The sequence below is a fragment of the Medicago truncatula genome, chromosome 7, assembly GCF_003473485.1.
Source record: "Medicago truncatula cultivar Jemalong A17 chromosome 7, MtrunA17r5.0-ANR, whole genome shotgun sequence".
Lineage (NCBI taxonomy): Eukaryota > Viridiplantae > Streptophyta > Magnoliopsida > Fabales > Fabaceae > Medicago > Medicago truncatula.
In genome coordinates this window covers 33,902,347-33,915,809 of record NC_053048.1, presented here as the reverse complement: position 1 = coordinate 33,915,809, position 13,463 = coordinate 33,902,347, and the positions used below count along the sequence as shown (strand labels likewise).

Genomic DNA, 13,463 nt, shown 5'->3' with positions numbered 1-13,463 from the left:
AATAGATCCAGTGATCGAATCACAAACAACCAACCAGAAAACAAAGACCCAACACAACAACTATGACCTCCGCAAACCTTTGAACGACTGCAAACGAGGACGATTGAAACATGCCGGAGGTCGGATCGCTGAAAAGAGAAGGGTGTGATGGTGGTGTGGAGATAAGATCTCATTGCACCACCACCCTTGATATTTGCATCTGGGATGTTGAGTTTGGATTAAAGTAGGAAAGGTCACGGTAGCGGTTTCAGGTTTTTACTAAGCAGAAAGAGATATGGTTTCTTGGAGAGATATAGTTCCCCCATAAAATAAGTTAATTGCTAGTCCGAAATATATAACACTTTTTATTTTTGGTCTTTGATGCTTTGTTTTAGTACTTGCAAAATTTGTTCATTCTGAATTTGATCTATGAAATATTCATTTTAGGTCTTATTTAAGAGACTAAAATCAAATATTGTACGTATTATATAGATCAATTTCAATATAAATAATGGGTGCTGCTAACCAGTGCCCTGGGGGCACTAGATAAAAAATAAAAAATAGGCAATAAGTAAATGAATCTCAATTATTTTACCTAAATTAAAGTGAGATATAAGTCAACTAATTAAAATAAGATATAATTGTATTTATTGTTTGTTTTTGTAGCACTAACATCAACAATTATGTTATTTATCATCTACAAATAAAAACGATAATATAAAAAAAATAATAAATAAAGACAAGATGTACAAAAAAGAACAATTTTTTTTTTTGAATAATACCTAATAAATTGAACGTAGCGTAAAAAAAAAAAATTGAATATTTTATTTTTTGAAAGATAAAAAAAAAAAAGAGAAGAAGAGTGAATATGGTATTGATGATGGAGAGATATTGAATATAGCATTTATTAATTTTAATTAGTTGAAATATTTTACACTTTAATTAAGGTAAATCAAATGAGATTCATTTATTTATTGTCTATTAATTGTTCCTTTCAGAATAACAATGACCACCTTGTAAAAAAAAAAAAAAACGATGACCAAAATATTTTTCTCTAATAGCAACAAATTTCTAAAAATATATTTATTGTAAAGTGTAACAACTATAGTAATACAGAGTAATAATCACGAGATATGATAATATATCTATATGACACGGTGGATAATGAATATTTTGAACAGAAACATTGGAGATTTTATTATAATTATTATTGAAATGCATAGTATAGTGATCCCTTCTTTCAAAAAAAATAAAAGGTATAGTGATCTCTAGTGGGGATCCAGTTACATCAATAGAAAGTAAGCCAGCTTCTTTATTGTCTTGCTTTTATTATCACAAACAAGGTATTACTTATTATTCATCAAGTGCAATCCCTTCAAGTTGATCAGTACTTTACCCTGCAATGAGTAAAGTAAATTTGACATTAGTTTTCTTTTCATTCACTGATCTCAATTGGTTTCATTCACTGATTTTGGTTTTGTATGGTTTTATATGATATACGGTTCATCCCCTGCAAGTTAAATCTGCAATCAAACAACAGTTAAAGTGTCGTTTAACTGTGGATTTAACGTTCCTATTTAACTGTTGTTTTTGGTATTTTAAAGGCATGATTTCTCACTTATATGCTTTCTCAACTATTTTTATCTTTTTCAATAAAACTAATTTTTTTTTAACAAACAAAAATGGATTATATTAATACCAATTGAGAATCCTTAATAGCACAAGGTGTACCATAAAGAACCTCAAAAGTTTACAATCATCATATAACAAAAAATAAATGAAACAAAAGGACTCAATAAAACTAATTAATGCTATCAATTTGGAAAACTAAAGTTTGTTATTTTTAAACAAAGTTTGTTTTGTCCACAAGTCCTAACTCAACTGACAAATGTCGAAATTGCAAGGCCGGACGTCGTGACCTGGGTTCGAACCCGGGACCTCACAGTTGTGTGTGAGTTTTAATTTCAGTGGATTACCACTTCATATACAAAAAAATAAAAAATAAATAAAGTTTGTTTTTTGTTGCCTTCAACATTCAAATCTATGTCACATAATGTAAATCTAGTATTGGTTGAAACCTATGAAACACGGATACGGACACGGACACAATAATTTGTAAAATCACATAATTTAGTGTAATTATAAGTATCGGTGTCGTGTCACTGTCAGACACGATACGTGTTCGACACTAGGACACGCCTAATTCGAGGAATGTCCATGCTTCTCAACTTGAAACCAATTATGAGTAAGGGAGTTGGAGGGTAGTTAAATTTTCCTTTACTGTTATTAAAAAATATGTGTGTAATATAATATTTAGATTATTGATAATTGTTTGTGATGAAAGAGATAAAGTGTTTTATAAAATCAAGAATTTGTTGAAGAAAAAGAGAGTAACTAACAATTGTTTGTTATGTGATAAAGATAACACATTAAATTTGGAAAGAGAAAGTGTTTGCAAAAAAAAAAAGGAATTTATTGTTGAATTAAAATGATGGGTATAATAGTAAGAAAATGTTAAACACACTTCTTTAATTTGATGTTACTTTTCCAAAACGACACTTAAAAAATTAAGGGATGGAGTATTTAATATAAAATGTACAAGTTTCATTACAAACTTACTATAGGAAGTTACTCTAGGGAAGTCGCTCAACGGATAAAAGTTACTCTAGGGATAACAGGCTGATCTTCCCCAAGAGCTCACATCGACGGGAAGGTTTGACACCTCGATGTCGGCTCTTCGCCACCTGGAGCTGTAGTATGTTCCAAGGGTTGGGCTGTTCGCCCATTAAAGCGGTACGTGAGCTGGGTTCAGAACGTCGTGAGACAGTTCGGTCCATATCCGGTGTGGGCGTTAGAGCATTGAGAGGACCTTTCTCTAGTACGAGAGGACCAGGAAGGACGCACCTCTGGTGTACCAGTTATCGTGCCAACGGTGTGTAAATTTACACATGATAAAAAAACTCACAATTCAAACAGCTTATGCAATTTATGTGAGGTATGAAAATATCTCAAGTAAAAAAACGAATATTCCATCATGGTAATTTTGAATTCTTCATATTTTAACTTTTTACAAAGTGAATTTTGGATTCTTCGCCCAAATATTTTTACAAAGTGAATTTTAGATTCTCCATATTCCACCATTCTTTGCCCATAAATCAAAGTGAATTTTGAAAATAGTGTGGGAATTTCCTCAACAAAATATAAAGGGTATATGAAATCAAAAAAGAAGGTTGATTTAGAGAGAGATGTACATACGTGTTGCAGTCAATGGCGGTGCTAATTTTATAGGGCAAATTGACACCACACTTTTTAGGAAGAGTAGCAAGAGCAGGAACATTTAGACCAGACAAGCTTTGTGCAGTGGTCTTCAGACACCTACAAACACTTTGACGCTCAGGAGTAGTTTTAGCTTGGTTATTTAAACCCCTAAGCCCATTGCAACATGGTGCAGGGACAGATGGACCAGGGTTCCTAAGGTACCCAAGGCATGGTACTACAGTGAGTTGCACCTGAGGACATGAAAGCGCAGCATTGGTCATGGATATGCCCAGAACCAAGCATATCACAGTCAAGCATGTAACCTTGACAAACATTGAGGTAGCCATGATTGTTTTGGAAATTTTTGAAGAGGGAATGTACTTCAAGTGTGTGAATGAGTGTGGAGGTGATGATTGTGTTATGGTGTAGCTAAGGACTATTTATAGAGAATGTTGTACCGAATCAACTTTGCTTCCAATGTTGTAACATTTATTGTGTGAGGAGAGTTTGCAACCTAACAAAATATCAAGAACATATTTCCCAAAAAAAAATCTCTAGAATCCACAATTTTCCATGTACTTTCTAATATACTCCCTCCATTTCTTTCTAATTGTCACTTTTGTAGAAATTTTTTGCCAACATGACGGTAACCCAAACAAAGAAAAACCTCTCTTGACACGTATTTTTTGTCAAGCGCACCGATTAACGATCGAACCATTATTAGATAATTACGAGATTAAAACATCTACTACCTCTATGGTGCTAAATTGATAAAAGTATAGTTATGTGAAATATAGTTAAATGAGGAATAGGTGACAAATTGGTAAATATCAGTCCTGTAAGTGTAGCTCAGTTGGTACCTACCAGAGATAATTTGTATAGGGGTTGTGTTTCGAATCCCAGATTCCCCACTTCTCCACACATAATGTGTTTGAATCTAGCCACTAGACTACTTGACATAAAAAAATTGGTAAATATCAATTGGCTTCATTTAATGCACTAGTTAGGGATCGAACCATTTTTAAATAGTTAAGAGATTAAAACATCTACCATGTGTATCACACTAAATTGATGAAGTGTAGTTATGTGAAATATAGTTGGTATTTTTCTTTGAAATGATTAGGGGTGTAAGTTGTTCGGACAAAACCGATGAAATCAAAAGTCCAAACCGAAACAAACTTAAAAGGTATCCCATCTTGTCTGGTTTGGATCAAAGCCGAACCGAACCAATCTAAACCGACCTTGTTTGGTTCGGTTCTTGGTTTTTAATTTTAAGATCTAAGGAACCGAACCGATGGTAATCTCACTCTCCATTTTACTAATATTATCCCTCCTAACACACTTATGATTAGGCCTAAAATTAAGTCCCAACATAAAGTACTCTTGAATCCATTGATTTCTCTCATCATCATCTCATCTAATCACTCAGACTCTATTTTATTTTTCTAAAAAATAAACCTTAGTCGTCAACCGCACCTAACCGTCGTTCCTCGCCACCATTGAGATCGTTCATCTATTGGTTATAAAAAGGTTTTTGAAAAATAGAGAACATGAAAAACTAAAATATGAAATACAATGTTCGATGAAATATTTTAGTATGATGTATGTTGTATGCATGAAGTACAAATTTGTGAAAAATGAATTTTATAATTCTATTTTCAAATAAACCGATCAAACGAACCGATCCAAACCGATTTTTTTGGTTTGGTTCCTTTTTTAAACAAGAGTGAAATCCGAACCAAACCAAACCAACGAAGAATTCATCAGTTCGGACACTTTTTTGACTGAAAATCAGTCCAAACCGAACCGTTACACCCTAGAAATGATGTGAGATATAGTTATATGTGGTAGGCATAGTTGAAATATTGGTAAATGTCAATTGACTTCATTTAATACTCTATTTCTGTATAAGTGATCCATGTGGTTTGGAAAATATCTGTAAGGTTTCTGCTTTCCCCAAAATTGGGGACCAGGGAGCAGTTGCCACTTTCCGCTCAGTTAAAAGCTTCGAGGAAAATGAACGTTTTTCGACAAAAGAAGAAAGATAGGTTTTTTCTTTTTCAATTAAAAAACAAAAGGTAAGTTATAAACTTGGAAAATAACATTTATATTTTATATTGAACTTAAAATCAACATATATTATTTTTTATTTTTTTTATATTTAGTCTCTTCAAATTTAAAATGAATAAATAGTCATTTTCATCTCTGAATATATAATGATTAGTCACAATAATTTCTTAAAGTAGCAATAGTCATAATAATTATTTTCATTTTTGAATATGCACTCATGTATACGCTCTGTTTTAACCCTTCACATGTTAACCCATCACACTTCGACCCTCCAAGAGCTCCAAGGCCATGACGTTAAAGGAAACATTTAAACGTCAAAGGTTATTTTGATTAATAGAGTGCACAACTAGTGACTATTTTGTCTAACATAGTGTACGATCAATGACTATTTTGTAACTTTGCTACATTGAAGGACTGTTGTACATACTCATTATACATTTAGAGATGAAAATGATCATTTGTTAAATTTAAAATTAGTTGTTTTTATTCTTTAATGGCATCTTGTTGGATCATATGGAGTGATTTTATTAGACTGTGTTTGAAATCGGAGGTTAAAGATATTATTTTTGTATTTGCAAGGATTGGATATGAACAAAAACAATTACAAGAGGTTATTAATCTTATGGGATTGTAATATCATAGGATCTTTCCATGGGAATGGCTTATCTAGGGTGTATGTCTTGAATTGGAGGTGCACAAGATAAAAATGGTTATTTTAAAATTTCCATGCCCGGCCCATGTGATTTGGCGGAAAAAGTCAATGTGGGTTTATATTTTGGTGAAGAAGAAAGGGATGGTGAAGGATCTTTGGTGTTGTGTAGGAGATTTTCATTTGGTGATGGAAAACGAGGAGAGAATGGGGAAGTTTGAGTTTTTTTAGAGAAGTGTGGCAAAAGAATATACTAGATTATTTGATCATTGTCCAAACCTGTTGAGATCTGTAGATTTAAGGTTTCAGGTTAACCTCTAATATACATCAGTCCTTACTATTCAACATGGATTATTTGGGGCTCCAAAGGTTCATTATTGCGTGTAGTTCATGTTGTTGCAGGGAGTTGGATGGAATGTGATCCATTCTTGTGTTGACAGACAGTTCATCCGTCCAAATATAGACCCAGTTAGTTAACAATTAGGGTTTAGTCCACTAACTGTTTGGGGCTCGAATATTTGTTATTGCCTATAATTCATGTTGTTGCAGGGAGTTGGATGGTATGTGATTCGTTCTTGTGTTAGTAGTCGGTTCATCCATCCAAATATAGACCCAGTTGGCTAGCAATTAGGGTATGATCCATTATGTTGTTCCTATTGTGGTATTATACGTAAGGTTGATTCACTTGGACCTATTGAGTCAGGTTTTATGTTCCCCCAGTTTATGAATTTTTCCTTTTTTTAAATAATATATATAAGCAGTTGACATTGGATTAGAGTGGCGCGACAGTTCAGTTTGGACGTCCTTTAATCGTGTCAATTTGCTCTTGATTTAGAAAAATAAATACTAAATTAATTGATCTTCATTTTAATTTGGGGAGGAAATTTACTTGTGTGCAACTAAACGGTAGATGTATGAGTTTCAGGGTCGTTCTTTGAGGAGTGCAAAGAGCTCAATCGAGTTGGGCCTTCAAAAATGATGGGCCTCAAGAAAAAAAATCATTGCTCAATATCCCCCACCCCCGCTCAAAAAAGAAAAATAAACATGTTTTATGTTTCAATTTCTAAGTAAAAAATCATGTTGCATGTTTCTATTTCTAAGTTAAAAAACATGTCTTCAGTAAAAATAATTGCTAATTTTGATTTCGGTGACTAATAATCATTATACGAGTGTTATTTTCTTTAAATAGAAGATTAATCTTATAAAAAAATTGTGCGTTTTTTTTTTTATTAGAGACCTATTTTTACTATGAGAGCTGAGCTTCCAGTTTTATAGGGACGGCCCTGATGAGTTTGATGGATATGGTTTTGGTCTCTCATTTGAAGGTGTTGCGGGCCCACACCTTATTTGTAGTAGCACATTCTTCTACTCATTCACTTTCTTGCATACTCAAGCCAAGTGATAAGATTAGATGTGCTTTTCCATTCAAGAGAACTTTTTCTTGTTCTGCTCTTTTCCAGGTGTCTTCTAGTTTTTCAAATTGATTTTCATCCTCTTAAGTAACCATTGGAACATAATCACCATTAGTTACTATCCTACACATGCTTGTATCTTGAGATTTGATGTAGAGTTGCACATTTCCTTTCTAAAAGCTATATTTTAACCCATTGAAGAAATGTGGTCTTGATTGAGAACCTTCTTATATGTGATAAAGTTTGCTGGTGAAATTCTTTGATCATCTATTTACTTCTTTCTGAATCTTTCCTCTAACACTTGTTAGGTGCTCAAACCCTCATAGTTTAAGCTCTGATATCAGTTGAAGTAAAAATAATCATAATTAAAAATAATCTAATAATATAAATTATGTATCAAAGTTAATTTGATAGAAGAAGAAATTGGATGATTGTGTTTTCTTATGAACTATCAAATAAAGGAGTGAAGGGACAAAGAAGATGACACAAACAAGTTATTATGGTTCACCCTAACTAGACTAGTCTAGTCCCATAAACACTGGGATTTTCCAATATGCTACCTGAGATACCCACTCAGATTTTGTACACTTTTCTTTTCGGTCTACCTGACCGTACAAGTTTTAGACAACCTCTTTAGACTTTAGATACCACACAATCCACCTTTATAGCGTAAATAAGATTAGTGAAGCTTTGCAACTGAATACACAATTCCTTTATGATCTAGATTTTAACAATGATCAATTTGATCTCAAAATGATTTTTCGCTATTTCTCTATAAGTATAATCTATTCACACTAAAGTGAATTTGAACTTTTCAAATACATTGTAAAATATGTGTCAAAGATATAGTGGATGCTTGAGTATATTTGTAATTGCTATCTAATGTTGAGAATGAATCTTAATTTTGACGATGATTATGATCTTTTTAAGCAACCTTGATTTTTCCACATTTGATCTTTTTGCGATTTGATTCTGATGCAGAATGAGAGAGGTTGGATATGAGATAGACTATACTTTTCATTTGAATGATGATACCTTTTATAGAGGTTTGTCTTGGTAAGAAAGTAAAAACTAGTTGTTTTTGTCTTTTAATGGCTCACCTTGATGATAAAGTAACTCTTGAAATAAGTTGTTATTCTTGGTGCTTTGCTTTCCAACTTCTAGTTGTTCATTTTTTTTGTTTTCTGAATCTCTACTTCTGGTATCATTTTGATCTAACATTTGATCTTGAGAATTTCAATCCTTTGTATCCATTGACTTTCAATTCTAATCTACCTGATCCACAACCTCAAGTACAATTGATTTCCGTTACTTTCATCAAAAACTTTTATCTTGACTTCTAGACAAGGTAAAATGTTGAGACACCAATTCTGAACTTCTTGGTTTAGTCATTTTGAAGTGCTTATGGTCTATAATTCTGATATTCTGATATGCAATATGAAGTAATTCTGATGTCTGTTATGAAGTTCTTTTTAATTGAAGACTTTTGTTATTGAGATCAACTTCTGATCTCATATTTCCTTGGTAAATTTTGTTCTTCAATATTGTAGTGCACATGAGATGATTCTGAGCTAATTATGAAGTCCTTTTGATCATTCTGAAGTCCTTCTTAGCACTTTGTGTTGTTGAGAGTCATGTTATTGAACCACTATTCTTTAGAACACCTCCCTGAACAAATTGGCAACACTAACCAATTTTTGTACTATTTATGTGAATAGTACTTTTGCCAAAAATTAATAGATATACTGAATCAGACATTATGATACCAGTAGTTAGGAAACTATGCTTCCCCGTAGTTAGATTAGTCTAAGTGAAATAAATGCGGAATAATAGCACACACAAAATTGATAACGAAGTTCGACCAATTATGCCTACTGCTGAAAACTCTTCAATTAAAAGGGAAATATATGTGTTTATAAACACTCGCAATCTCTTACTACCCACAACTCAATTACACCCAAGAATTTTCTCTAAAAATTCTCTCTCGAGTTTTTCTCTAACTCTCTGTTGATGTAATACACTAGTTGTATTGTTGTGTTTTTGCTTCTGATAATTTCTTCCTTAAAATGCCTCTATCTATAGGAGAAATAAGGCAATGTGACTTAAATTTCATTTGTCAATTGTTGCTGCAAGTTGAATGTGAAAGATCCATGTATCACATTTCTTTTCTTCAAAATCAGCACCGAGCTATAACATAGCTTTACTACGGTGCAAATCCCACATTCTGAAAATTTTCCACCGTAAGCCAACGATAGGATAGTAATACAACGTTTTGTTCCAAACATCATGCATCGCACAGACATATAGACAAGATTTTCAAAATCGGGACTTTACTTTTAGGTCGAAAGAGTATAGCAAAATCGGGATTCGTAAAATCGCAATCAAAATCGAAGGATTTTACTCGGAGACTTTTGTAGAATCGATGTAGGAAATTGTAAAATCGCAATTAAAATCGACTGATTGTACCAAAAAAAAAACTATATATATGTTATAAATGGTATATAGTCATAAATGACTTAGTTTATAAGAAATCGTAAAATCGCAATCAAAATCGATGGATTTTGCCAATTTTAAGATTCTACTATGTATTTGAGTCGTTGAAGATGAAGAAAGTCGCAAAATCCTGAATTTTAGAATTTAAGTTGGGATTTTAACAACAATGCATATAAGTACGCTCCCTGGTGATAATCAGTGAAAAACGTAACTAATTCATACTGATACTAAGAATCAAGAGATATAACAGTAAATTCAAATGTTCTTTATTTTAATTTTAATATTATCGAAATACATAGTAGATAGATGGATTTGGTTACAGTCGGAGAAATTAAATCATCTCCTTTATTCTGTTTTGGTTATCACCACAAACTAAATACTTATTCATTCATCAAGTGCAAGCCCTGCTAGTTTATCCTGCAATGAGCAAAGTGAATATGACATTAGTTTCCTTTGCATATCAATTACTTACTTATTATGAATTTAAATATTGGTTTTATTTATAAAAAAGAATAAAAAATAACTAAAGGGTATTTATTCAACAAAATATAAAAGATATATAGAGAGCAGAGATCAAATTACATCAAAGTAATGTTACATCAATGTTACACTTTTCAATATCGTTTAACTCGATTCATGTTTTTTAAATTTGACCGTTAGATTATAAGTTTATATCATTTAGATCATCCACGTAAATTTTTACATAAATCTAAAGTAATTTGATATGTTGTTGAGACCCATCAAGATTAACTGTTTACAGAACAACGTTAATCCTTGTGATTCTAAAAAATATATCAAATGATTTTAGATTTGTATAAAATTTTACATAGATGATCTATACTATATAAACTTACATTCTAACGGTTAAAATTGAAAAAATATCAATCGAGTAAAACGATATTAAGCGGTGTAATATTATTATAATATTACTTTGGTGTAATTTGATCCCTCCTCATATATATATATAGCCAATTTTTCCATTTTGTGAGAGATTTACTTGCTACAGTCCGTGTTAGGACTAATAATATAGCCTATGTCAACACCGCAGTCTTTAGCGACGGAAGCAAAGGCTGGAAGATTGAGTCCAGGTATGCCGGCCATAAGAGATTTGAGGCAACCGCAAACATGATGACGATCTTGCGTAGTTTTGGCTTGGCTATTTAAAGTCTTAACCCTATTGCAACATGGTTGAGGGGGAGATGGACCTGGGTTTGATACGTGCGGAAGGCATGGTGTTAAAGTTTGTGCCACTGCAGGACATGAAGGGGCAGCATTGGCTAATGGAATGCCCAAAACCAAGCATATCATAGCCAAACAAGTAACCTTCAAAAGCATTGAACTAGCCATGATTTGGAAATTTTGATAGAGGAAATGCTATTCAAGTGTGTTAGTGAGTGTGTGTTTGTGTGTGTTTATGGAGATGAATTATGCATCTCTCTTTCATGACTATTTTATTTATAGAAAGAATATACGGTTAATTCAACTTTGGTCCCCAACGTTCTACATTTATTGTGTGAGGAGGAGATCATTACCACCATCAAAATCTAAAGAATAAATATCCAACAATATAAAAACTCATATTCCGCATTAATTTTTTCGAAAATGCTAACAAGTGCCCTTAGGATATTGTTTAAACATTCAAAAAGTAGTAATTTTTACATTAAAAATTGTGTAGTTATGATTTTTATGTGTTTAATTTGTATTTTCAAGACAATTTTTTTTGTGGGTTATTTAAACAATGTCCTTAAGCACTTGTTATCACGACTTTTTTTTTTATTGTCCTCGCAAACTTTTTTTTTTTGAAGAAATCAAAATGAGATAAATAACTTCGGCCGTGTAACACTCCTAGGTATAAGGTGTACCAAAGAAGCCACTCCGATAAGAACAGTCATACAAAAATACCTAAAATCAGTCGAGTCCCAAACACTGTATAGGATCCGACCACCAAATATGAGAACCATACACAAACATAGTATTATGGGCCTTTAGCCACCATAAGGAATGATATTTTACCTTTTCTAATAGGTTCTCAATAGATGTCTCTATATGATTAAATAACCTATTATTTCGTTCCGTCCACAAAAGCCAAACGCAAAGCAACCAAATCAATTGAAGAAACGACTTTCGAGCCTTTGAATAACCAGAATAATGAATAAATTGATAGAAATGATCGCCTAAGTTTTGAGGATCTGCTCCATATATACCTAACCAAGACCGAACATGCTGCCAGAGAGAACTGAAGACCTCGCACTGCAAAAACAAATGTGATACCGATTCTGCATTTCCACAACCCGACACACAAGTATTAACCGTAGCTTGAAGACAACCACGCCTCTGCAAGTTTGTTCTGGTCGGTAACCTGTCCTTTAACAACCTCCAAGCTACAATAGAAACCTTTGAAGGTACTTGCTTATGCCATACCAATTCGTCTGTCTTTACAATCATGTTGGAATCCGAGGTTGTCAGAATCTAATAAACCCCTTTCACTGTATAACCATCAATAGTATCTGGATCCCACTGCCACCTGTCTAAAACATTCAAACGCAGAGAAACATTATCAAGTAAAGACCTACACTCCTCTACCATCTCCTCTTCCCAAACCCACAATCGTCTACGCCACACCCACGCCTCCCCCCTCCTCCCAACCTAAACGAGACATATCAGCCACCGTACACATTTTATTCGTCGTTAAATCAAATAAGCGAGCAAAACGTCTATTAAACGGAGTATCTCCTAGCCACCTGTCAAACCAAAACAAAGTGTTCGAACCATCCCCTACTAACTTCGACACCCTCCCTGAAAACCATCCCCCATCATCCTCTCCTACTCCATCCCTAATCTTCGCTACCTCCTTCCACCAAGATGATACACTCCGGCCCCCAACCGCCAACCTCCCTGCCTCCTCACCATATCTCGCCACCAACACCCTATACCAAAATCCACCTCTATCTATCAACAACCGCCAACACCATTTACCTAACAAAGCTAAATTAAATTTCCGCAACTGCCTCACCCCCAGCCCTCCAAACTCCTTTTTTAAACAAACAGAGCTCTAAGCGATCCAGGAAATTTTCCTGTTATCCTCACTACCTCCCCAAAAAAATTTATTAAACAAAGATTCAATGAGAGAAATTATACCTGACGGAGCCTTGAAGAAGGAAAGTGCATAGACATGAAGCGAAGTCAAGACAGACTTAAGAAGAACCAAGCGACCCCCGAAAGATAGAAAACGACTTTGCCACCCCGACACTCAGTTAGTATGGACAATGAATAATATATATAAGATCCGGAGACCTTACTTAATTGATACATAATGCAGAGTGTTGTAAATTTTAATGTTCGCCCCGAATGTAATTTCCATTATTTTGATGGTGGTCGGAATTTGAAATTCGAATCTTATATATACAAGATCTGAAGTTCAAATCCAAACTGTAACGCCCTCTTTGAATTATTAGATTTATTTAATTATTTAATTGAGTCTAAAATTTATTAAGAAGAGTTTAAAATATATTTATTTGATTATGTGATTTATTAAGTGGCTTATGTTGTTATTTAATAAATTAAGATTTGAAAATAGAAATAAGATTGAGTTGAGAGTTTGT

General features: G+C 33.3%; 2 protein-coding genes across 2 annotated transcripts; both read right to left on the bottom strand.

Moving 5' to 3' along the window:
* Positions 1-2,644: 2,644 nt before the first annotated feature.
* On the bottom strand, positions 2,645-3,584 carry LOC11428691 (non-specific lipid-transfer protein 1). The gene is made up of 2 exons (XM_003623548.3): positions 3,235-3,584; positions 2,645-2,753 (listed from the first exon to the last, which is right to left on the bottom strand). Exons 1-2 carry the CDS (start codon positions 3,582-3,584, stop codon positions 2,645-2,647), a joined length of 459 nt encoding a protein of 152 aa, XP_003623596.3.
* A 6,544-nt stretch (positions 3,585-10,128) lies between these two features.
* On the bottom strand, positions 10,129-11,287 carry LOC11435832 (non-specific lipid-transfer protein). The gene is made up of 2 exons (XM_003623545.2): positions 10,859-11,287; positions 10,129-10,278 (listed from the first exon to the last, which is right to left on the bottom strand). Exons 1-2 carry the CDS (start codon positions 11,206-11,208, stop codon positions 10,269-10,271), a joined length of 360 nt encoding a protein of 119 aa, XP_003623593.2. The 5' UTR covers positions 11,209-11,287; the 3' UTR covers positions 10,129-10,268.
* Between the last annotated feature and the right edge of the window lie 2,176 nt (positions 11,288-13,463).